At 44.9% G+C, this 26,209-nt stretch overlaps 2 protein-coding genes across 2 annotated transcripts; one reads left to right on the plus strand and one right to left on the minus strand.

Annotated features, from left to right (window-relative positions):
- Window positions 1–372: 372 nt before the first annotated feature.
- On the plus strand, window positions 373–3,412 carry LOC136360228 (fatty acid-binding protein, liver-like). Its single transcript, XM_066317298.1, has 4 exons — window positions 373–501; window positions 1,524–1,696; window positions 2,696–2,788; window positions 3,316–3,412. Exons 1-4 carry the CDS (start codon window positions 435–437, stop codon window positions 3,364–3,366), a joined length of 384 nt encoding a protein of 127 aa, XP_066173395.1. The 5' UTR covers window positions 373–434; the 3' UTR covers window positions 3,367–3,412.
- An 18,863-nt stretch (window positions 3,413–22,275) lies between these two features.
- LOC136360229 (uncharacterized) lies at window positions 22,276–25,946 on the minus strand. The gene has a single exon (XM_066317300.1). The coding sequence runs from the start codon at window positions 25,844–25,846 to the stop codon at window positions 23,222–23,224; it is 2,625 nt and encodes an 874-aa protein (XP_066173397.1). The 5' UTR covers window positions 25,847–25,946; the 3' UTR covers window positions 22,276–23,221.
- Between the last annotated feature and the right edge of the window lie 263 nt (window positions 25,947–26,209).

Consider the following 26,209-nt stretch of genomic DNA (forward strand, 5'->3'; position numbering starts at 1 on the left):
AGCAGAAACCCCCCGGTATCAGCCCCAGGGGACACACAGTCACCGCATTCTCCCCCTCCAGACATGTGCTTCCAGACCGGAAAATCATTAGGTGATTTGGCTCGTTCCTCTGATAATGAGTCTCTTTGCACAATTATTGGGGTTTTTCATAATTTGTTTATGGATGCCACATTGTGACCTCCATAAACGTATTTTATGGGATTTTCCCTGCCCCCACGTTGTAAAGTGCAGTCAGTAAAATGTGGAGCAATTTATCACTGACCATTGCCCAGTTTTACATTAATGTTTGCCCATAACACACCCATAAACCAATTACATCATCTTACCTCTGGCCAACTTTTAAGGCCAGGATGATATAAAGGATAATATAAAATCAAGCTCTGCTAACCAGCAAGGCACCTTCTCTTGTTAGGAGCACAGAGAACCTTTCCACCATGAGCTTCACTGGAAAATACGAGCTCCAGTCCCAGGAAAACTTTGAGCCCTTTATGAGAGCCATTGGTAAGTGCCTGCGTGTGCTCTGTGCTGCTTTGTCTCTGCAGATCCCACTGAATTTGGGGAGCCAACTGTGCTGATGTGCTGCTGATGTAGATTGAGACATCTCTGAGATTTCATGTTTCTGTCTGTCACCTTGTAATTCTTGGGATTTTAAATGTATTTGTGTGGAGATGTGATCTCAAAATAGGGAGAAAACATCTCTCTGGCTGGGGCTGGGGATCAAGGAATGATGGATGAAGTTTTGTGGCTTGCAGGGAGTCAGTCCTGGCAAGTTCTGAGACACTGGCCAGTGTGCCTGAGTGCTGCACACATGTGATAAGGCAGCAGGACCTTGCAGGACCTGCAGATCTGCTCCATCAGGCTGTGAAATTTGAGGGCAAGCAGGACATTGCTCAGCCACTGTGCCGCGATGCTGCAAAGCCTCACATCCCACCATTCATCTGAATAGTTGGTGTTGTTTAAATGCTAAATGATGAATGGTTGTGATAGACTTCCACTTGTGTCTGTGACAGGGAATGTGGTCCTGAAGGGATCCAGGGGGCTATGCACTATTTCTGTACAGTTATGTGCCAGAAGGGCTCTATACGTCAGGTCACCTTCAGGATTTGGGAGAAGATTTTGTAGGCTGGTTCTGAGGAACCCTGAATCTCATGAAAAAAACCACTTTGTTCCTTTATTCTGTCTTGATTTAATCCATTTTTCCTTGCCTGTCAGTGAAGGAAGGAAAGCAGGATTTATTCTTAGACAGAGAGGTGATGTTTCTGCTCCCAGTCAGGTCAGCAAGACACAGGACACGTGTCTAGTTCCCACCCAAAACTCAGGATGACAGTATTAATCTTCCTCTCCAGCAGAATTGGGGCAAATGGCTCTTGGGAAGCATCATTATTGAAAGGTTGAAAGGTTTTTCCACACTGGAATAGAAATTTTCCCAACTGTAGATCCCCAAATCCTGCTACATTGATTTGCTCAGCAATCTGCCCACACATGGCTACACTGTTCACTCAATGTCTCTTGTTCCTGGACAGGGCTCCCTGAGGACCAGATCCAGAAGGGCAAGAACCTCAAGAGTGTCTCAGAAATTGTGCAGGATGGGAAAAAGTTCACGTCGACTGTGACCACTGGCTCCAAAGTGATCAAAAACCAGTTCACCATTGGAGAGGAGAGTGAGATAGAGCTGATGACTGGAGAGAAAGTGAAGGTGAGTGAGCAGCCCCTCCTCTGCCAGGCCCATGGGGGCTCAGGGACATTAAATTTCCTTTCCAGCCATTCCCTCTGACCATACCTCAGGTATTAACTAATGTACTGCACTTCCTGCCAAAGAACCCTTGCATTTCTGTATCTATTTTAATAGTCACTTTGGAAAACACTAGAAGCCAGTATTCTTTTAATATGGTATTTGGGAAAGGGGCATAGAGATGCTTTGGTAAAAATTTTTGTCAGGAAGAGTTCTGAAAGATTTGAGGTGGAAAAGGATCTTCTTTGTGTCATGTTACAACACAAAATGTGCCTCCGCCTTTATTTTGTTGACTCAAAGGTAGTGCAGGCAAATCAGACAATGAATCATAAACCAACAAATCTCTCATTTTTAGTCTCAGTAGCTGTTAGCTTCTCTGCTAGCTTTTACCACTGCTTCAGGTTAGCCTGGGTGAGATGGTTTGGCAAGATGAGGGGTTACCACCCTTGAACTTGGGTCAGCTCCCATTCCTGGACATCAGTTTCCAATGGTTCACAGAATGTCAAGGCAACGTCACGGGTGAATACTGTCGTTCATCTCTGCCTCAGGAGATGATGGAATTGCAGGGACTTTTGAAAGCAGGAGGGACAATCACCAAAGAAATGCTCTGTGAATGTGGCTCTGAGAGCTGTACCAGCTGTGTAATGATTTCCAGCATCACTGCACTCCCTTTGCCATAAACCAGGGGAAAAGAGTTATTAGAAGAGTTTTAGCCTCTGGACATCAGCAGCTCAGGGGCAAATGAACATGTCTTATAGCTGGGCAGCACAGATGAACAGAAATGGGCTTTGCTGTCATATTTATTTGATTAATTTCATTGATCAGTGACAGCTGCCCTGGGGGTGCTGGTGCTGTCTGTAGCCTTTTTAGATGTGGATTTCAGGTGCCACGGCAGGGGAAGGACAAAATGCAGGGGTCGAGATGGTCTCCAGCAATAACATGAATGCTTCTGTCTTCCCCCAGGCTGTGGTGCAGATGGAGGGTAACAACAAACTGATTGGAGAGGCAAAAGGGATTAAAACAATTGTGGAGCTCAACGGAGACACCATCACCTACGTAAGTGTAGAAGGGCCATGGCTGAACAACAGAGCTGCTTCAGGGGCCGTAGGAAGCTACAGAGGCACGGAGAGCTGCTGGAGCAGAGCACATGCTTGCACACAGGCTCTACAGCCAGAAACTGAAGGCAGTTTCTCATTAGAGTATGATCCAGAAAGTACTTTTTACGACCTCAGTTTAGGCCCAGCTGATCAAAGTTTTGGGTAATAAGGGCATGTTCTCAACCCACCCAGAGGAACAGGTATGTGCCAGGGCTTGGCACTCCTAGAGAAGAAAGGTGAGGCAAACTGAGCCCAGCTGAGGGATGCCCTACCTGCTTTGGGGTATTCATGAACAAATCCAAAGTTTTGAAAATTCAGTCTATAGGAGATAGACTGGGGATCAATCCTGTTTTGATTTGCAAGACCAGATGCTAAGTACACTTTGGAGCTAAATACCGCGATGATCCTTATGCGTGCCTTCCAACTTGAGATATTCAACAATTCTACGAATTTATAAAAAGCTAACACTTTCCATTTCTTTTTCAGACAATGACCGTGGGTGGCATCACCATGAAGAGAGTCAGCAAGAGGATCTAGACATCTTACACATGCCAATATTTTACCATGTAAAATAAAATTTTTATTGAAGCCTCTTTGTTGTCATCAGCCTCTTCACTGCTACTGTAAATAGACACTAGCCTCCAAAGCTCGTGGAAGCAATGGTAGAAATTGGGCAACAAACTGAGCTAAGGGTGTGCTCAGGTTGGGGAATTGGTTGAGGCAGGGCACAGACTGATGGGTCCTTCCAGCCCTTTCCTGGGGACAGGTGCCAGCATCCTGCTGGGGATGCCCCCGTGGCTCCTGCACCCACGTGGCTGATCTGGGCTGGGGAGCACTGGGCAGGAAAAGGACTCTGTTCCCTCTCCCTACAGACACGGCCAAAGTGATCAGAGGGAGCAGCAGGGCCAGAGAATTTGGGGTGGTTTAGGCAGAGGCAAGGGAGCACCAGTGATCCTGTTGGGAAAGAAACCAGCACGGGCTACCAGCTGCTGTCTTCATCTTCACGCCTCTGCAGTGGGATCCAGCCCTACAGGCTCTGGCCACCCCATCCCCATCTCCTCCCCACCAGCAGGAGGGTCACAACTGCCTTCAAGTATCCAGTGTGTGTTTCACCCCACGCTGCACCTGATCAATTGGGTGGAACTGGAATGAAACACTTCTTCCTGGGTGAAATACAGGTTTTCTCTCCTGGCAGGAGATGGGCTGGTTGTTGACCAAAATCAAAACTTTGGTTGAGCACCAAAGTCATCTCCTGTACTCTTGCTTGGCACTTCAGGCCAAATGGAGATGTGGTTTTCTGCTGCATTCAGGAAAGGAAACTCTTCCCTCTTCTCTGCCTTTTCCACGGCTGCTGCCAGGACTCCTCTCTGCCCAGGAAAGGTTTTCATGGTGCAGATCAACATTGATCCTCATGCCAAGAACTGAACCAATATGGATTGTTACACAGGGCAGCAGAGGGACCTCACAGACAAATGGAAGGCCTTGGCTAAACAGTGCCTAAAAAGTACATGTTGGTCTTTAATGAACTCAGGTCTGGTGAACCATCAGCAAAATTACTGAGAAATGCCAAAGAGGAAAAGCCCTGGTTTTGTGTTCTTGCTATTCTTCCCTACCTGAGGAACAGGTAGGGAATTCTTGAATAAACCTTTTCCTCTCCTGGCTGCCACTGAAAGTCCACAGGAAATCAGTTGGATTTTGAGACATATGGGCAGACAACAAATGCATTTTATTATCTAGAAATCAGAATCAGAATCATTAGGTTGGAAGAGACCTCTGAGATCACCAAGTCCATCCCAACCCTAACCCTAACTAAACCATGGCACCAAGTGCCACATCTAGTCTTTCTTTAGACATATCCAGAGATGGTGAATCCACCACCTCCCCAGGCAGACCATTCCAATACTTTACTCACCCTTCTTGTAAAAACTTTTTCCTGACGTCCAACCTATGTTTCACTTGGCACAGATTGAGACTGTGTCCTCTCGTTCATTCAGCTGCTGCCTGGAGAAAGAGACCAACCCCCACCTGACCGCAGCCACCCTTCAGGGAGCTGTAGAGAATGGTAAGGTCACTTCTGAGTCTCCTTTTCTCTAGGCTAAAGAGCCCCATCTGCCTCAGCCATTCCTTACAGCGTTTGTGTTCCAAGCCCATCACCTACCTTGTCTCCTCTGGACATGTTCAAGCGTTTCAACGTCCTTCCTAAACTGAGGGCCCAGAGCTGGACACAGCACTTGAGGTGTGGTCTCACCAGTGCCCAGTACAGGGGAAAAATGACCTCCCTGCTCCTGCTGGCCACACCATTCCTGATCCAGGCCAGGATGCCATTGGCCCTCTTGGCCACCTGGCCACACTTCTGGCTCATGTTCAGTTCGTTATCGACCAGCACCCCCAGGTCCCTTTCTTCCTGGGCACTGTCCAGCCACACCATCCCCAGCCTGTAACACTGCAGGGGGTTATTGTGGCCAAAATGCAGGACTTGGCACTTGGACTTATTAAACATCATCTTACTGGACTCTACCCATCCAGCCAACCATTCCAGATCTCATTCCAGATCCTCCTATCTTCCAACAGATAGACACATCCTCCCATCTTAGTGTCATCTGCAAATTTACTAGTGAAAGATTCAATACCTTCATCCATGTCATCAATAAAGATATTGAACAGACCTGGCCCCAGCACAGCCCCCTGAGGGACACCACTGGTGACTGTCCCCAGCTGGATGAAGCCCCATTCACCACCATTCTCTGGGCCTGGCCATCCAGCCAGTTCCTAACCCAGCACAGAGAGCTCCTGTCCAAGCCCTGGGCTGCCAGCTTTTCCAGGAGTGTGCTGTGGGAGACAGTGTCAAAGGCCTTGCTGAAGTCCAAATAGACAACATCCACAGCCTTCCCTGCATCCACCAAGTGGGTCACCTGGTCATAAAAGGAGACCAGGTTGGTCAAACATGACCTACCCTTCCTAAACTTGTGCTGGCTGGGTCTAATACCCTGGCCATCTTGTAAGTGCTGCATAATAGCTCTCAATATAAACTGCTTCATTATCTTACCTGGTACTGAGGTCAGGCTAACTGGCCTATAATGACCAGGATCCTCCTTTCTACCCTTTTTATGAATGGGAATCACATTGGTCAGCTTTCAGTCATCTGGAACCTCGCCAGTGAGCCAGGATTGTTGGTAAATGATGGAGAGTGGCTTTGCAGACTCATCTGCCAGCTCCCTCATCATCCTGGGATGGATCCCATCTGGGCCCATAGATTTGTAGACATTCAAGCAGCTCAACATTTCTCTGACTGCCTCCTCCTGGATAACAGGAGGGCCGCTGTTCCCTGACACTCTCCACCAACCCAGTATAACAATTATCCTGAGGACAAGCCATTTTCCCACTAAAGACTGAAGCAAAAATGGGTAACAGTAGTCTCCAGGGTCTGCTTTCTTTGGCCTTGACAATCCAAAGACAATAATATTTTGTTTCTCTTGGCACAAATATCTGCTACTTAAAGAAGCCTTTAGGAAGTACATTCATGGAAGTCTAGGCTATATTTCACATTTACTTTCTGGCCATAAAAGTAAAGTATGACAGAACAGGAATATGTTGCCAGTTTTATTGCTGGATTTTCCCTTTATGCCTAGATGGTGCCTGAACACTCATTTCCCTTTCTGTCTAATCAGCTTTGACAGGTACTTTTTGCAGCCCAGTTCCCTCTGAAAAGAAGTATTTCTGTAGTGCTTGGGAAGGATGATGGGGCGAAGCAAGTGCAGGTAAAGCAGATGGTGTGTCATGAAACTGAAAACAGGGCCATAACTGCAGAGGTAACAATCTGTTCAGTGGGATTTCTCACCCCAGAAGCCAGAGGGAATTGTTACAGTGCTCCACACTTCCCATGAACATGGAATTAAATCTTTGAGTGATCCTAGCAATTATTTTCATGGGATTTTATAAGCTTCTGAGGCTAAATATCTTGTGCTAAAATCACTTGCCAAGCTCTTCTTAGCATTTCAGTAGGATCAGATTCATAATTTGTTTTACGGAAACTCCTTATGTTTGCTGTTTCACTTGTGCATCCTTTTAGATACTTAAACTTCTGTTAATGCTTGCTGTAGCTATGGTGTGTCAGTGGACTTCACCAGCCATGAACGCTCACAGCATGTCTGCAGCACTGCCAGGTGCCATAAGTTCCAAAATACAGCTGAGGAACCTGTTACAAGGGCAGACAATAAGACTTACTTATGGTCTTAGAATCACATGAGAAGATTATTGCTATTGGGTCCTGGTAAATAGGAGATGTGGGCTGGATTCATGTCTCCAGTCCAGAAATCTGGTTTCCCCTCCAATGTTTGGCTGTTGACAAACAAATTTCTTAGACTAAAAATAAAGGGAAAACAACACTGAAAATTATTGGTTGACTTCATCATGTGTTAGGAATGCTTGTACCTTTTATTAAAAAAAACCCAAACAACTAAAATTCCATTGTCTATTTCTTAAGCATTTTTACTGATATCTTTTTATTAAAGGGCTGCACCTTTGTGACAAAATAGTCGGTCTGCTCTGCAGTGAACCATTTCCTAATGTCAGAAATTTGATCTATTCCAAATTCACACCACCAGCACCATTAAATATTTTGGAGATATAAAAATGACAATGTCAGTCTGGCAGTTCTGCAGGGCCACAGCATTTGAGTGATTCTCTCAAGAGTTTCTGATGGAATGGTTACGAACTGTCAGGTAGCCTTTTAAAGAAATTTTTCTTAGATGCCAGGAAAGATGTCTTGTGAATCTGAAAGCTAAAAACCTCAAGTTCAGCTTAATATTTACAGAACTGGTTGCACACAGGCAATGGGAGCATAGATCTCCGAATGCTCTGTCAATTTAGTGTGTAACAAATGGCCTTGAGGCAGAGTTAGAAGGAGAAAGGTCAGACTTGTTCATGAGCCCTCTCTGGGAGTGAGCAGGGACATGTCATTTAACTGCTGTGGATGTGTGTGGTGGCTTTGGGAAGGAGCCTGCAGTGTCCCAGACCAAACTGAGCCTGCAGTGTCCCAGACCAAACTGAAAGCCATTTACAGCTTACTGCCTGGCTGGAATTTAAGAGAGACACATCAGTTTATTCCTGAGTTTGCCTCCATACAGTTTGTCAGAATACCATGTAGAAATACACTGCCCAGCATTACATATCTATCTATCTATCTATCTATCTATCTATCTATCTATCTATCTATCTATGTTTGTATATTAGATATATGTATATTCTTATATAATTTTTATATATTTTACATCTTCATTTATTTGTATATTTAGATATAAATATATAGATGCACAAACATCTATTTGACTAAAAATCTGGTAACTACACAGAAATAAAAAGAAGAATGCTATGCTTGTTTGTACATTTTTTAATGTGGTTTAAAGCTGAAATTATACCAGATCAGGGGTTTTTAAAGCAGTTACCCAGTACTTTGGAAGTTGCTGTGCTTCCAACCACCTCAGCAGCAGCTGCTGTCCTCATTTGTGGATCAGGGTGCCCCGGCCTTGTTTGGGGTCGGGGGAGCAGGTGAGGCTGTGCTGTGCTTGGCCGTGTGACACTGGCAAAGCTGGAGCTGAGCTCCCGTGCTATTTGCTAAGGCAACAGTGGGGGAGTGCCAGGAGCTGCATCAGAGCAGGTGACATTGCCATGCTCGAGGTGCTGCTCTGCCTTCCCCAGCCAAGTTACTGCTTGGAACCATGCCTGTTTCATGTCAAATATGTTAATCATCATCCTATGACCATGCAAGAAAACCTGACCAAAGTGAGTCTTTGAGGCTCCAAAACGAAGACAAATATTATGAATTCCATGTCTTTGTTTATGAGGCTGTTTTTCTCTTGGGGTAAATTAATTATTTGGTTTAATAGCCTTACAGGTGTTAGACTGGGGTTAGAGGTTATTGTAGCTCTGCATTCATCCCTGGTGACCCAGTTGTAGCAGCATAACTTCATTTTGACAAGGACTGCGCCCAAACAGAGGGACTACATCGTTAAGAGGTGGGAAATTGACCTAACGAGCAAGAGAAAAGACAATCATGTGAAAAGAGAACTAAGATGTGATGAATTTGCAAAGAAGAAGTAGTCTTAAGTCCTGTCAGCCTTTTTACAACATCAAGGAATGGAAATGGATGTTGTAATAACAAAGAAGAGTAATATTTGAAGCTGTCCCTAGAATATATTTCCGTGTAATTCATCAACTACTGTAAAATATTGAGGACAAGGACACAGCAGGGTTCAGGATGGCTCCAGGAGGCACAATAGATGTTACTTGGTCAACTAGACTTTTAGTCCTTATAATTCAATATTTTCATTATAGTGGTCAGCAAGAAAAAGGTGAACTAAACCTCATTTAAAATTTTACATTATAAAGTTTTTAGGGCTTTTTGTAGTGTGCATTTAGTTGGGTTGTGTCTGCCAAGAAGGCTGTGCAGTTGACTGCTAATTCAAGGAAAACATACATAAAGTACTGTCCTTAATGCATATACAGAAGTCTGTCTTTAAAACAAATACATGCTTTCCAGTGAGAAGTTATGCAAATTGAAAAGGAGTGAATACTGCCTATGATAGTAACATTTTATAGACTTGTGCCTAGTTGTAACTGGCCTTTTTTTAACTGGGTGGGAGGCTTTTTAATAGAGAATATTGTTCAATCTATCTTTCTCTACACAGCAGTTCAGTACACTTGAGCAAACAGCAATTTTCCTCCGTAAATGCCTTTTCTACTACAAACACTGGCAATTCATTTTGGGGTGCAAGAAGGTATTTTGGGTGCAAGAAGGTGTATTTTGGGTACAAGAAGGGCTTTCATCTAATGGTCAGAACTTAGTCATTGGATTTTCTTGCGTGAATCAACTCAAGTTCTTGTGTCCATCTTTCACTCCTCTGCTTGAAGAGGTTAAGCTGCATGAATCAGTAACTCTGAAATATTGAATTTTTTTGATAACTTACATCACAGCATACAGAATCTCTAAAAGATGAGCCATCAGGCCCACTGTATGTGATAAAAATAACCTTTAAATTGGAAAATTAGTTCCTATATTGGAAACTAATAGCGCTCCCTGCCAATCAGCAGCATCTTGATACCCAGTTTAGCATTGCTTGTTGGGGCCACACTCCTGGGGTGATACTGTCTCACATAATGTTTAAATTGATCTTATTTTAATTAAATTTTGATTGACTAGATTGGTATCTATTGCTGCTTACTTTGGGTCAGGTACCTATAATACTATTTAATTTTTCAGAATGGTTTATTCTCATCAGCACTTGATAACAGTTTGCTGGAATCATCTTCCATCACCTCAGAGATCAGAAATACTCTTTGTTAATGTTTAAGCCATGCTTACACTGCATCTGGACACCTTACCAGCTCCCTTCATAAATACTAGTCTAAAATTCATAAATTCTAGTGTAAAACTGCAGCAGTGACTGTATTATTTATAAATGAGGTTTTTGTCATTGTGTCGGGACTCTTGCATGGGATGAGATCAGGGTTAGCTTTGAGTTTTGTCCCTCTTTTGCAGCCTCTAACCTACAGGTTCCTTTTTTTCAGCAATTGAGACTGGTTGTTACTTGTACCCTGTCTGTAATATCACACTTACTTCCATAGTAAGTCTGTTCCATAACTCCATTCTCACATGGAACAAAATAAGCACCAGATAAGTAAGTCAGTAAGTCTCCTGTTACTATTCCTCTGTAACTTGCACTTTCAGACTTTTCCATGAGCCCTTTGTCTGCTGTTTACTGACTTAAATAAGTTTTTGTTTTGGATTGAGTTTTTTGTTGTTGTTTGGTTTAATGGTTTTAAGAGGTACTGTGTGCTTAAACTGAGATCCAGTCCTAGACTTCTCATAGTTACATCTTCAGTGACAGCCCCAGGGAATGTCCTTCAACCTTTGCAGTTTTCCCACTAATTTTGCTCTCTGGGGGTAGCAGCACCTATTTTGGCACAGCATCAGCAGTGCTCAGTCTGGAAGGAAATGGTCTGAGCTTAAAGATTCCCTTTGACAAGGTGAAAGTGACCTTAATCCTGAAAAGTGCCAAGTCTGCATCAATTGTGTTGCTTTCAGGATTCATCTTACATTTGGCATAAGATATTTATGGGATGAATGGAAGCTCTTGTATTTTCCCTTTTACCCAGGGGAGGGCTGCCAACTGTTAACTGCAGAATGGATTTTGTGGTGATTTCAGGTGTACTTCTTAGAGAGTGCTATGCAACTAGGCTAGATATCAAAATTGCTTACATATTAAGCATTTTGATAAAACATTTTATAGGATTGTTAAGGTTGGAAAATACTTTTAAGATCATCAAGTCTGGCCATTGAAAAATTTTAAGTGAAGACACAATAATAATAAAACCACAGAAGACTGATATAGAACTGGTGTGATCTTAAATATTTCTTAAGAACAGAATTAGAATCCCCCAAAACAGGAGCATAGAAAACTGCTATAGGCCAATCTACAGTTGAACAAAATTATTCCAGATGTTATTTGCTATTGGGGTTTTGGTTTGCTTTGCTTTTTTGGTTACCAGTTCTAAGTGCAAAATGAGTCCATTAAACATGGAAATGGTTGTAATGTACACATGGTCTAGGAGATTTTCCTCATATATTCCTGATTTTTAAGAAATGAGAGCAGCTCTGCTGGAAAGGATGTAGAAAGTGGTTTCCCCAAGGAAGAGGAAAATCCCTGCTTATTGCCCTGGAAAGCCCCTTTCTAAGTGCAGTAAGCAAAAGTCTTACTCTCATGTTTCCTCAGTTCAAGCATGCAAATCATTGCTAGAAGGTTCCTCGTTCTTTGTGTTACCAGAGGTTGATTTTTGGTGCAGGAATTTTAATATTCCTGATCGTTCTCCCCAATTACCCTTCCCTTGGACTCCACTTTGACTCCTGCCTTAACTCCTTAATTCTTGCCTTAACTCCTCCCCACACGGGAGGCCAAAATACCCCTGTCTGACCCTGGACACTGCATCTGGCCTTTGGCCTCTGGCCTTTTCACAGTTTGCTCCATATATAGTGGGCACCTTATTGTTTGTTATTCTTGCATTATTAAATTCTGTTTCTGGATTGAGGCTCTCTGTCTCTATCAAGTCGCCATCTGGGCAGAGTCCCAAGGAAACTCTGATGGTCTGGGCTCAGACCCCTGGAGTTTCAGAAGGACTTGGAGATGCTGGTGGATGAGAGTCTGGACGTGACCTGGCCATTTGCACAGGCAGCCCAGAAAGACAAACCTGTCCTGAGCTGCATCACCAGCAGGGTGGGCAGGCCAAGGGAGGGGATTCTGCCTCTCCGCTCTGTTCTGGTGAGATCCCACCTCAAATACTGCATCCATCTCTGTGGTTCCCAGTATAAGAAGCACATGAATCTGCTGGAGAAAGTCCAGAGGAGGCCACAGAGATGCTTAGAGGGCTGGAGCACCTCTGCTAAGGAGACAGGCTGAGAGGGCTGAGCGTGTTCAGCCTGGAGAGGAAGAGGGTCCAGGAGACCTTCCAGCACCTCCCAGTGCCTAAAGGGGCTCCAAGAGAGCTGGAGAGGGACCCTGGGCAAGGGCATGGAGTGACAGGACAAAAGGGAATGGCTTTAAACAAGAAGGGAAGTTTAGATTGGATATTAGGAAGAAATTGTTCCCTGTGAGGGTGGTAAAGTCCTGGCCCAGGCTGCCCAAAGGAGCCATGGATGCGCCATCCCTGGAAGTGCTCAAGGCCAGGTTGGAGTTGGGCTTTGAGCAACCTAATCTAGGGCAGGGGGTTGGACTAGAAGATATAGAGATCTTGGAAAAGAAGCACCAAGTGTTCTTTATCTCCCTTTCAGAACTCAGTGTCCCTTCCAACCCAAACTATTCTATGATTTTATAATTCCATAATGTATTCAAGCTCTTGTGCTGCTCCCAGGACTCATGAGTAAGACCTTCAATAAGCCACAGACACTGGAAACATGAGCTTCTACAGGGCCTGGGGAGGCAAGGAAAGGCAAGAGAAGGAGAGGAATTGCATAGTCTGCCTGCAGTGTTCAGAGCAGGGCTTGTGCAAAGGACCTGAAACATGTGCGACATCATACTGAAAGCTACTGGACTGAGTAAATACAGTGAAGTTCTGAAAACTGATCATTATGAAAAGCTATTTCACAAGAGGCTGTTTAGTGTCTCTCTTGTTGTCTTCAGGTTGCAGGAAAGCTTCTGTAAGCCTTGATGTGGAACCTGAAAGCCATCACATTGTTGTTTTGCCCCACTCTGACTGTGCCTTCCCCAGGGTGAGTCTGTTTGAAGAGCCACCTGTGCTGAGCTGCTGTGCTCAGTGACTCTGCCCAACTGAAGTTTTCTGCTGTGGGCTGTTGTGCTGTGGGATAGAGAAGAGACCAGAGCCCTCAAAACTTTGAATTCTGTCTGATTTCTCTTAGTTTTAGTTTTGTGAGTATAAGAGGAAGGTTGAAAAGCCCTGAAAAAGAATGTAGTCTGCTTTTTATTTCTGATTTCTTTTTGAAATTGTATTTAGTGGTTGATTGCAACTTTGGCTCTAGATTTTTCCTGCTACTGCTACATTATAAATCTGGGTAGTCAGAACCTGAGTTGTCAAGTAGTTTAGTCGGTCCTCTAACAGACAAACTTAACTAAACAAAGCTGAGCAGGGACACGTAGGTGCCAGTAACAATTCACTGGTCAGAAGTCCCAGGAACCTCAACCCAAGGTCCATGAGGATTCAGTTTCAAAAGTTCAAAGTGTACATGGGGTTCTGGTTTCAGTCCCCTTTCCTAAAGTCCTTTAGTCTTTATTTGAGACTGATAATGCCTCTGCTTTCTTCAGTGGCTCTCTTTTCTTACTCAGATCTGAAATTTCCTCTGGATTTCTGCCTTTCTGTCACAGGGGGCTGTGCAAATTTGGCCACTGTCATTTATTACTAGGGCACCCTTGCTTCATATGGTCACATAGACCTCTTTTTCTTAGAAATTCGGTCTAAAAAACTTAGAAAACTTCCCAGCAGATAGAGAGGCCTTGATGTAGTATTCCACTTGTACACCCTGAACACACTAATTGACGGGGAATAAGTGCCAATTGACTCACTTTTGAAAAAAGAGTTGTACTTTTGGAAGTCAGGAGGAGGAGATTAACATCTCTGAAAATATTGAAAAGGCGTGATTTGGCAGAACAAGGAAATGGTTTTGGTTTGTTCAGTGATCATTCCCAAATGTGTGCATGAACTCAGTACTCTGCTCCCCCCACACACTGGGAAGTGGTTGCAGAAGCTGTGCTCTAAGATAAAGTTCTTGATGTCAAACATGAAAGATGAGATCCCAAATGAGGTGTTCTTGTGACATTTCCATTAAAAATGATGCGTCTATGATCTAGGTGGAGCAAATGAGACATAGCAGATTCTCATCTAGCAGAAGTGACTTATAGCTTTAATTTAGGTAAGCAATAACCAATTTTCTAGGGTCATAAATAATGGTTATTGTTCACATGTTTCCTGATCTCCTTATTCCTGGCCATTCACATTTGTGCCAGTAGTTCTTTACATTTAAAGTATTAAGCACAGAGATTGATGATGTTATTTACTCTTTCCTTAAATACATCTCTTTTCACTTCTTAGAGACAAATGCCAGTAATGAGATCTAATTCTGCTCATCTGTTCCTCCCATTAAAACCATCAAAACATTACAATTCTAATCTGAGAAAAAAATGGAGCCACAGATCTTTGCCACATCTGAGCAGAAAATCTTCCATATCTTCCTGAAGACCCCTTGGAGACCGCAGCGTCCAGGGCAGGTATGAGCATTCCTCTCTGCAGGCCCAGCAACACAAAATTAGATCTGTTCCTTGTCTAGAAAACTTCTGTGCTGCTTGGCTTTGTGAAAGAACTGCTCTATACAAAAAGGAGAAGGTAAAACTGTTTACATGTAGAGCACAAAACTAAGGTTAAAGCTGCTGTTTAAAACTGAGCTTGAATGGAAGACTCCTGCATTTCAATTTTGCCTCTGTCCCTGGTTCACCAGGCTACCTGGATTAAGTAGCTCTTCCAAGGCCTCTTCTTTCAGCTACAAATGGTGCAGAAAGGGATTCTGGCAGATTTCTTCTGCCCATGCTGTGCCTGCCTGAAACAGATTGCTGCTGCCGCTTTCCTTCCTTTCTCCTGAAGGTTGCCATTCCTTGGACATCCCTCTGTCCCTGTGTCTGCTGCTCCCCTTCACAGGCAAACAGATCTGCTGGAACTCTCCATAAAGGGCAGCCAACCTGAGAGGAAGGTAAGACAACCCTTTTGAGGGAGCAGGAGTAACAGGAAATGCCTACAGGCTGTGGATTTGCTTGTTCAATGAACACAGTGGAGTCCAGATACTCATCTCTGAACATAGCAGTCACACTCATTGCCCTGTGAAGAGTGCCATGAGTGTGCAAAATAGTGTCACTATTTTAGAGTTCGTTTTCCCCTTTGTAACTCTTTATACATGAGTTTCATGACTGGCTGCAGTATGTGAATAATTTGTGGCAAGATCCGAGTTCACGGTCTGCCTGAAAAGTCCACAACTGAAACAGAACATCTCAGAGTGAGGTGAGCAAAAAGTCGTTCCCACGGTGGAAGGTTCTCACCAAAGAAAGGGAGAACCACTGAGTCACTCTGTGTGCCCTGAACTCAGGCTGTGGCCCCAGAGAGGCACAGGGAGCACCAACCCCACTCTTGGCTTATGAGCCATGTCCTTGTCATGTCTAACCTGGTAACTTTTCCAAGCATGTTTCCTTAAAGATTAAGAGGCATTCAACGAAAATCACTACAAGTCACCCAAATACAATACTTTTTTGTGCTGCATCTCAAATATGCCATTTATCTGTGGAACCAGATTCACAGTGTAAAATAGTTGTTTGAGCAAGTCAGAGAACTATTAGAGCTTGAATAAATTAAAGACTTTTTTCAGCATGGAGCTCCTGGCCAGCGCTGCCATCCCACACCACAGAAGCTGACTGTGTGCTTGGTGGCTGTGTTTATCTGCCAGCACACCAAGAGGAAAGCACCAGGGTAAGGACTCAGAGATTTGTATTCTCTTTCCACAAGTTTCTCCTGTGACTTACAAGTTACCACGAGTGTGGTGTCAGATGAGCTCTCCCAGCTGCAGCCTTTTTAACCATAACATGTTGTAGCTGCTGGTTCTTCTGGACATCTCATGGTGGAAATGACCTGAGGGACGAGGTTAGAGCCCTGCCAGATCTGCTGGTGTCTCTCCAGCTCTACCTGTTTCCCATCTTGCTTCTGTTTTCAGAGCAAGGTATTGAGCAGCCAAGCATGGTATCTTTTTTAACCCTGACCAGCTGTAACAGTTCTTGATTATACCCCAAAATAGACATCACAAAATAGTCACAGAAGCCTCCAGCAAATAGAAAACTATAAATAAGTGCAGTGCCGTGATTCTGTGGGACAGCTTTGGAAAAGGAGCACCAACTGGTCTTCATCTCCCTTTCAGAACTCGATTTACAGTTGAAAGTAATGAAGTGCTATTTCAGCCAGATTGGGTTGTTGGGGTTTTTGGGGATGGGGTTTTTTGTTTGTTTGTGTGTTTGTTTTATGTTGGTAGTGGGTTTTTTGAGAGGGGTTTTGTTTGGTTTTTTGGGGTGGTTTGTTAGTTTGTTGTTTGGTTTGGGGTTTTTTTCTGGCAAAATGAAGGTTTAGGCATTGATTCCTATTGAATTTAGGAAAAACCTGCTCTGATTTCCAAGGGCTGCAGAAAACTGCCTGCCCAGATTTGCTCCTAGGAGTGTGCTGTCAGTCACTGTGCTCCCGGGTGGAAAACTGGGTGTGGACCGAAATCTTAAATCAAAGTTTCCAGAGGTGACTGACATATCCACAAGTCCTGAATCCCTGTGGAAGCCCACCTTGCACAATTGAGCTTCATTGCAGGATTGATATTGAACAACACCTGGCAAAACCACTGATCCTCAGGTCACAGACCTTTTCTTCCTGCATTGAAAGGCTCAGGTCCTTGCTGCTTCAGTACTTGACATATGAAAGTTTGAAATAAAACTAGATTCTCAGTGGGGGATTGTGAAAGAAGTAGTGCATTGTGGTGTTTTTTTCTCTGTGAGAGCTGTGGAGAAAACTGAAAGACTGTTTGTGTGGGAGAGGGGAGATTTAGAAGACACCTGTTAAGTGAAGTAGGATTCCTTAGAATTAAGGATGAGACAGTTCCCAGCAGTGTTCCAAGCACTAACCTAACAAACAGTTGAAATGACTGTTTCTAAAAACGAAGTTTTTAGAAAACTAAAGCTAAGTGCTAGATGTTTCCAAACCATCTGCATTATAAATTCAAATTCCCCAAACTTAACTACAGGTATCAATAATATCATGATGTTTGAGAAATATATTGGCTGTGATACCTCTTGCATTTAAGTGGGCTTTTTCCCTAAAAATGTTTCTTTTGGAACTGTATTATATCAGTCTATATGTGTGGCTTCTTTAGGTGGTGGAAAGTGCTAGAAAGTCTCCCTGGAGTGTCCAAGCTGAACATCCCCAGCTCTCTCATCCTGTCCCCATAGCAGAGGTGCTCCAGCCCTCTGAGCATCTTCATGACCTTCTCTGGACTCACTTCAGCAGATCCAGAAGAGGCAGATCCTCTTATTCTGGAGACATGGCCAACTGCTGTTTAAAAAAAAAAAATACAAGAAATCTCTCTGCCTTGCTCAGCTTCAGCCCAGAAATGCTCCCTCTCTTGCTTTGCACTCCCCATGTTGCTGCAACACCAGGAAACTGCATTTCTGTCTGGACAAATGAGTCACTCAGTCTGGGCAAAGTGGTGTGTGACAACTGGAACGTGAGACTTCTCAGCAGCTTGCAAGATTTGGCTCTTTTGCCCACTTCTTAGAGGCCAATAGAAGTTTCGGTGCTGCAGTTTCATGCAAGTCCAGGTCAGGTCACCGTGGGCTCAGCTCTTGTGGGTTTCTCACAGGCAGCACCTGGGCTTGCATTCAGGAGCAGCATCTGTGCATACACAGAGGTCCCTGGGCCCAGTAGCTCATGTCAATGGTGCTCATAGTGCAGAGACCTCAGGGCCCCGTGGGAAGGCACCTTTCTCACATGTACTGTGTGTAGTGTTCAACTCTGAGTGCATCAGCAGTTTCTTACAAGTGAGCTCCATCCCTGCTCCATGCCATCATTCTCAGCATGGAGAAGGATAGCTGGGAAGCTGATGTGAAATCAAAACCATGATAGTAGAGTTGTATCCTGCAGAACAGCATCAGATCCCATCAGATTTAAATGAAGTCTGCATTTTGGGACCACCTGTGAATGACCAGCAGCTGGCATTGCTGGCATTTGTGTCTGTTCAAGCACTTACAGTTCTGTGATATTTTTTGAAAACTTGTGGGATGCATGTCTCTTCCCTGCTCAGTTATTCCATGTCGATCTCTAAGGTATCACAGCCTAAAGAAGGATATGGATTCATTTCCTTAGAATTGCCCTTAAAATGAGGGATTTTATGGCAGTGGCCTTGGTTTCAGAAAAGTCCCTCTCAGATGGAGGAGGTGATGCCAGCTTCTCACTGCCTGCCTTCTGGTTTGTTTACAGCTGTTTTCAATCTCTTCTTTATTTTTTTTTCTTAGCTCAACAAGTGAAGAAATGCAACCGCACACATTCAGGGCTGCTGGGTGCCGACCTCTGTGGTGGAGGTGTTGTGTCACCAGCCTGAGCAGAGCCAGCCCCTGCCTGCCCTGCAGCTTTTCATCTCTCCACTCTGTGCTTAGAGCAGCAAGAAGCACCAGCTGGTGAAGCAAAGGAGGCTGAGACAGCTCCCCAAGCTGGTGTCCATCCATACCTCACTGTGTGCCTTTATCTGCTCTCCAACACACATGTCACAGCAATGTCACCTTTCATTATGATTTTGCTGCTCTGGCAGCTAACTGGGTTATGATTGCCAATGAGGTTTCTGATGAAGTATGAAGGAAGTGAGGACACACATACCACTGCCGTTGTGGTGATGCTTTCTTCTTCATTGGTGCGTGTGCTGTTCAAACAAATGAACATTTGTTTCTTTCTCTTTTTTTTAGCAATTTTTATAGACTTTCTGATGCCATTTGCTTAGGCAAAGATAGGCAAGACGGCATCTTTGTAGCCTTACTGCAACATTTGCTCATTAAGGGAGTGCTTAAGGGTTTTTAAGGCAGATGTTTTTCCCCCATATCTCCTAGCCTGCACTGTTTCCAGTAGCTTCATATCTTATTCTCTTTCCAGATACCTGCGACTCCTATCCACTGGTGAAGATGCTGAGAGCATCTGGAGGAATGAGGGCATTCTTATTGTTCCATGCTGTAGAAATCCTAATTATTAATTACAGTCTTTTGTTAGTCTTGCCAAACTCAACGGTCACGTTAATGATAGGTATCTCTCAAAACTGAAATTTGTTTCAACTGTGTTTTATTTTTAAGAAGATGGATGAACCCACAAGAATTCCCTCTGAAGGATACAATTTCAGTCACTTCACCACTCCTAAGTGTAAACCAACTCCCTGCTGAGTTACTCATGACCCTTCTCAGCTGGGCTGATGTAGATCTGATCACTTCCTGAGGCTGTTGTGAAGAATAAATCAAGCATCTCCCTTCCTGCTGAGTGCTGGAACATCACAGAATTTCTCTGAGACTCTATGAAAGATAAAAAAATGAACACAAACCATATTCTGTCCCAGATAAGCTACCCAGCATTATAGCTCTCAAACCAATTCTCCTTATTGTGCCTCTCAGTCCTGATGCTCTTCCTTATTCCTCTGCCTAAAGCTCATTTCTTCCATCATGCCCATACATAACAAATTGTGATTACCCAGGTTATATTGCTGCACTTTTATCACTGTCCCTGGGACTTTCTCACTTCTGAAGGATGATCTGGAGCAGGAGTCACACTTGAGAAGCAAGAAAAGTAGTCTTAAGGAAGATGGAAAGCAGCTGGTGCAGGAAGGGGTAAAAGCTGGAGGTGGGAAAGAGGGAAGAGAGAGAAGGAAAGCCTAGAAAAAGAGCCATGGCCAAGCTGCAAGTCTGAGAATCGAAGTTTACACCAGAGGGTGACTGTGGTTAAAATGCTGCTGATGGATTTAAGAGACAGTTCTGTCAGAGAAATCTGCCCAGCTGGACCTGCCCAGGGAGGTAGGAAATGAACCTTGATGGTCTTTAGGGTTTCAGAGGCAAAACCCCACCCCACCACCTCACCACCACCACCCCCCGCCCCGCCCCCCCCCCCAAAAAAAAAAAAAAAAAAAAGCTTCAAGTTTTGTTAAGTATTTTTCTGAAAATACAATCCTGTAATCTGTTTGGGGGTGGGAAATCGGAGTCTGAGCTTTTTATGAGCAATGTGCTCAGGTACAAGCCTCACCAGGGAAAGACCCAGGTGCAAATTCCTTCTGCATTTCATTTGAGCCTCTGTGGGATGTTTAGTTTCAGGGTTGCTTGTGAGGTCCCTGGCCCAGGGCTGGCTCTGGAGATGGTCCTATGCAGCTATGATCAGATATCTCCACACCTGTGCTTTGTAGGAGATGGAGACTGTGTCTGCTCAAATGGAGTGAGGACCTGCTGTGGCACCTCTGTGACTGGAAGGTGACTGCAGGCCACCTTCCAAAACCACCAGGATCCAGAGCAGGAAATGTCCATGGCCAGGTACACAAGAGAAATGAGATATATCCAGAGATCAGCACCTACCTTGTCCTAAGTTATGTGTTTGGTACATTTCTGTCCTTTATGGGAGATTGTAGACTCTTCGGAGGACCCCAGTAGGTCTGGGGTTCCACTAAGGCTTCTTTTTCCATCACTTCATTCAGGTTGAGTCAAAAATTCTTCTCAGTAGCACCTTAACTCCTAATTTTCAGAATTTAATTTGAATTACTGCCATGGGGCCAGGTGAGTGGGGCTAGTGGCCTGCTCACAGCCTGACACAGAGGCAGCCAGGCTGGGCTAGAGCTGAAAACTGCCTCTTTGGTCTGCCTAGTTGGAGCTGAGGGAAGCCACAGCATAGCAGATGGATGGGGGGCTTCCACAAGCCACAGCTCCCATACACTGCACAGAGTCCACTCTGTCCAAAGCAGAGAGGATAGGAATAAAAAGACCAGGGAATAAATCCAGGTATGTTACCCATTTGATTCAGTAGAGCAGGCAGGTGTGGGCAGAATCATTTCTGGGATCTAGTGAAACTGCTGTAAAAGCAGACAAATCCTGAAGTCCTTCCACCAGGTGCAACCACAGGTGTGTCTCAGCCACAGCAATTGTGCTTGCTATTGTGAAAACAGCCCCCTTGGTTTGTGGTGATAAACAAATGACAGCAAAGGGGGGAAACGTCTTAGTTTTCTAAACTTTCACAACCCACGTGCACACACGAGCCAGCTGTGCAGAGGGAGCAGCTCGGTGCAGCTGCAGAGAATGCACGTATGGGGGTCTGTTCTCAGCTAAAACCTCTGTATAGATGTAGGATCTCCTTTTCCTGTGGCTATACCATCATCCCAGGGCTAATCCCTGCTGGGCAACACTCATTGTGCACGTTTGGGATTGAAGAGTGGATAATGGGAATTTTCTATGGTTTCTTTCTCAGCTACACGGTCCCAAAACAGGTTTAAGGGGTAAAGGCTTTGTATAAAAGGGTAATTATTCACTGGGAAATTATTTCTCATTAAACATGTGAGGTGTTAGCAAGTAAGAAAAGTGCTTTAACCAAAATAACCGTGGGCTTTCTGTGAGGTTTGTGGTGGCGAAACTGAAGGGAGCAGCAAAGCATAGAGGGGACCAGATAATGGCCCTTCTCCAGACAGGTGAGAGGGGTGAAGGGAGAGTTCAACCTCTCATCTCAAGGGTGAAGGGGGGGTTATTTGTGGGTTTTGTAGAGGAAAAAATTGATTTCTGTGGGTTTAGACTATGATTTTTTATTTATATTTTCATGAGCTCATATTTTTAAGGGGAAGTTTCTTTATGAAAGTTTTGCATTTCTTTAAAACACCTATGTTGTGGCAATATGATTTTTTTGCACTTCTCAGCCTGGTGATTGTGAAAAGTGGGTTTTAAATAATTTCTCAGTTTTCACTTGGTTTCTTCTGTGTTAAAGGACTTTATTTATTTCAACCTGAATTGCAAAGTGATTTTGTCTGTGTAACCCCCCCACACACACACCCTCTGCCCCACTATCAGAGAGTGCAGTGCCTTTGAGATGAAATTGAACATGAACTAGAAATAAGATGGTTAATCTAATTTTTTAATTGCCCGTGTTTTAAAATTGCTTGAGACCCCCTATATGTATTTTGAGGCTCTTTCTGTGTTCAGAGTTAGGGGAGAGATGCAGGCAAGGAGAGGCAGAGTGAGAGAGGGGAGAGTATCTGTGCATCAGCTCAGAACCCCATTCTGCAGCCCAAGGTAGAAATTTTTTGTGTTTGAGTGAATATTCTGCAGACAAAAAGCTAAAGTGAGAGATCTGTGTTTATAAAAGAGAAAAAAAACGTTTCTCTTTTAATTTTTTTCTTTATACCAGGATTTCTCTTTCCCAGTGTAGCCAAAGGTACAAGCCTGGGGAGTGAGTGAGGGGCAGTGATTGAACAGACAGCCCATTCTCTAACAGACAGATTTATTGATTACCTGCACAACTAAGCAAAGCAAAGCAAAGCAAAGCAGTGATGTCCAGGCTCCAGAAACAAGATTTCACCAATCCGCTGGCCAGACGTGCTGGGAGTCTTGGGAGCCCGGAGGTGGTGCTGCAAAGATCCATGTGGATTCAGCACCCTAAAGTCCATGGTGATTACAGGGTCTTCTGTTCTGCTCATCTTTTATCATTTTTCCAAGTCTTTGAGGCTGTTCACACCCCTGTTGTCTTCAATGGGTGCTTTTCCAAGCTCAGGTGTCACAGTTCCTTCTCTTTCCTTCCAAAGACAGCGTTGTTGGCTTTCCTTACCCCATATCCCTTGTTTAAAGACTCTTAAATCACACAAGAGCAGCTTCTTAACATTAGTATTTGGTGATGGGAAGTTCAAAAACTAGTTACTTATACTAACTTTTGCTTCTTTACTATAAGGGTGATCACACAATGAAACAGGTTGGCCCAGAGAAGTTGTGGAGTCTCCATTTGTGGAGATGGTCAAAGCCCAGCTGAACACAGTCCAGGGCAATCTGCTCTAGGTGACCCTGCTTGAGCAGGTAAGTTCAGACTAAATGAAACCTCTCAAGAGGTCCCTTCCAACCTCAACCATTCTGTGACTCATGGCATCTGCAGGCTGCTTGGCCAGTCCTCTCCTCCTGGATGGCCCTCTGGTGACAGAGAAGGCCATCCCTTTCATCAAGGTCTGGCATGGCGTGTGTCCCCACCGCTCAACGCCTACTGGGTTGCAGCCAACAGCGGAGCCAAAAGATCTTCTTGGTGGCAAACACAGAGGCCAACCCAGTCTTGCCCTTGACTATTTCAGGAGGCTCTTGGCCTGCCCTGCTTCTTTCACCTGGGTGTCAAAGAAGACCTTCACCTGCCTCATCCTGTAACAAGTGGCTACCATGGCAAAGCACACACAGATTTGCAGTAACAGTACAACTACAACGGGGTGCAGCAGCGTGTTGAAAATGCCAGTGGCTGTGGGGGACCAGCCGAAAAAAACTTCCCACCAGTGGTGTTCTCCTGCCCTCTTAATTCGTTCCATCACCTGTTTTATAACTTTACCATCATGGTGAACCGTTATTAGGATCTTTTTAGCTTCGGCCTTGGCATTTTCTAGCAGCTGCTGCAAATCTGCATGCTCTAACATTTCTTTCACAAGTGATAAATTCATACCAATGGGGGTCGGGGTTATACTACGGTACAAGGTATAGTTTCTGATTAGCAACTGGCTAGTAAACACAGGTGGTTTATACACAAAATCACAGCCTCTAATAGTAGCTACATTGCAAGCACACATATTTGAGTCGCTAAACACGGTCTGGTTATAAGCTTCATTAATTTGCACATATTTACACATCGTTCTGAAGCACACACAGCCTTTCCCTACGTACACTAACATGGTTTTGTTACTGCTTTGGGGGTTGATCTCAAAGTGGCACTCCCCTTCTTTGGTGTCAAAGCACACATCACTCGCCTTAAGGGCATCATCTTCACATATGAATCCCAGCCCCCTCTCCAAAATGCAGGCTTCCAAATCTACCGTCTGCCACTTCCCATCAGACACCCTGGCCCACATGCGGTGGTCCAGGGGATAGACCACAGACCCGTTTGTGTTTATCCCCAGGGCCACGATGGGGTAGACCTTTTCGATGCGAGCCTCCGCCACAGTGAGGACGTGGGCAATGACTGCGTTGAGGGCCTGGTCGTGGGTGAAGTTGACGAGCCTCCACCAGGCTTGGAGCTGCCGCTCCTTCTCTGTGGCCGCGTCCCACACGATCTTTCGGATCTCAGTGGGCAGGACGCCATTGTCACCGTCCCTCAGGATACCTGCAACAACACTCTGCACCCACATCTGGGCCTGGATGCAGCTAAGAGCAAGAGAGACGTTACTTTGTTCGATGCCCAGGGCTCGCAACAGCACCTGATGGTCTTTCTCACTGATTTGTTCCCAGGTGGGCAGCACCTCTGACACAAGCCACTGCCCCATTCCAAGACTGGATAGGGATGAATTCAGGGGCTTGAGGAGGCCCTGAACACCCGAGGTGACAGTCTCCAGCTTGTTTGCCAAGACCTCAGCATTCATGCTGTTGAGGACTCCCAGGCCAGCACCTCCTCCTCCCAACGCTGTGGCCAGCAGGTCTCTCCTGGCCCGGGTGCCCTGGAGGGAGCGGCTGTGGAGCCACGCCAGCCAGCCAGTGTGCAGAGTAGACAGGAAGGGGGCACAGTGTGGTCTGACAGAGGAAATATTAACAGTGGACAGAGACAGCACCACCTTCTTCAGTGACCGGATGGGCCCTGTCAACAGCTCCTGTATGTGGTTTTTCTTCACTACATAAGGACCTATTTTGGAAACAAAAGGGGCCATGACAGCAGTGATGACAAATTCTTTTTTAAATCCTTCAGGGCCTGCTATCCACCACTTTCCTCCAAGTTCGGGGGACATTGTTATGCTCAGGTTTCCGTGACACCACACCTGGAGCGTTATGATCAGGTGTGGGCAGCGTCCATAATCCTGATTATACCATGAAGCCTCCGTATCTAATTCAGATCTATCAAGTGTTTTGCTCTCACAGAGGCAGGTCAATGGAATGATCCACTTGTGGCCGTTAGGGGCTGTGACTGTCATGGCGGTGCCATTAATTTCCATTGGGTCAGTTACACTTTCTTGGGAGTATTTAATTTCCAGTTTTACCTGGTTGCCAATTTCAGCATAAGGGGCTGCATGCCAGGCCAAAAAATGGCACTTTGAGATCTTAATGGCAGCAAAGGAGGGTGGTGTGGTGCTGATCTTAAATTTAAAGGACAGCCCCACACTGTTGTTTGCCCACAGGCAAACCACAAAGACTGGCTGGACCAAAGTAAAATTGTACCAGCAATCCAATTTCTCCACAGCACAGATCTTTTTCTGATTCTTCTTAGTTTTTAGTTCAGTGACAGAGATTTGAGTTACTCGCTCATGAGTGGATCCGTTAATTACCCTGCACCCCACCTTTATTTGCTGTCCCATCTTCCCCAGCAGCTGTGGAAGTCTGTTTGTGCTATCCCAGCCCCATTCATTTTCCAAGTACACCTCTGCCCCATGCAGAACCACTGTTGATAAATTTAAGCCTTTGTTAGAATTTAATCCCATGATTCCCGTATGTTTTATGTAAGCTTGAGACCAGGGCCAATCAGTCCCAATTTTTGTGTGCCTCCTAACCCTGTGCTGGGCTGTGGCCTGTGTGTCAAGGTGCCTTTCTAAGTGAGAACGAGTGACATTTTTTCCAAGGTGCTGATGGGTTGGTTGGGTACATTGGGTGCTCAGCACTATGCACATACCAGAAAGGAAAGTAAATCCTGCAATCACAAATTTGAAAGCATTTTCCCCGCAGTACAAACAGGGCTGGTGATGACACGAAGTTCGCCCTTCCCGTTGGTCACAATCGCCTTCCATTTTCCTTTATCTGCAAAACATAAGTAAGGCGGGCTCTCCAGCCCCGTTAGTTTCCCTTCCATGCTTTTAATTGTGAAGAATGGAACCATTTCTCCTGCCTTTTTGCCCCTTTTCTGATTTCTACCTGGTACACAGAGGGGCTGGCCTTGTTCACAACCCTAACAGGCCCCAGCCACTGGGGTTCCAGTACATGGTTCTTCTCCCTAACCCCTCGGTATATTACTAGGTCCCCTGTGTTCCATTCCACGGGGCGCAGTAGCACTCCCAACTGCTTCTCCATCTTAGGGATGCTGGTCTCCTGCACTGAGGAGAGTTGACGGTAGGTGGCTGACACCGTCCTCAGCATGTCCTGGACCCACCTGT

Source organism: Sylvia atricapilla, chromosome 4, assembly GCF_009819655.1.
Source record: "Sylvia atricapilla isolate bSylAtr1 chromosome 4, bSylAtr1.pri, whole genome shotgun sequence".
NCBI classification, from domain to species: Eukaryota; Metazoa; Chordata; class Aves; order Passeriformes; family Sylviidae; genus Sylvia; species Sylvia atricapilla.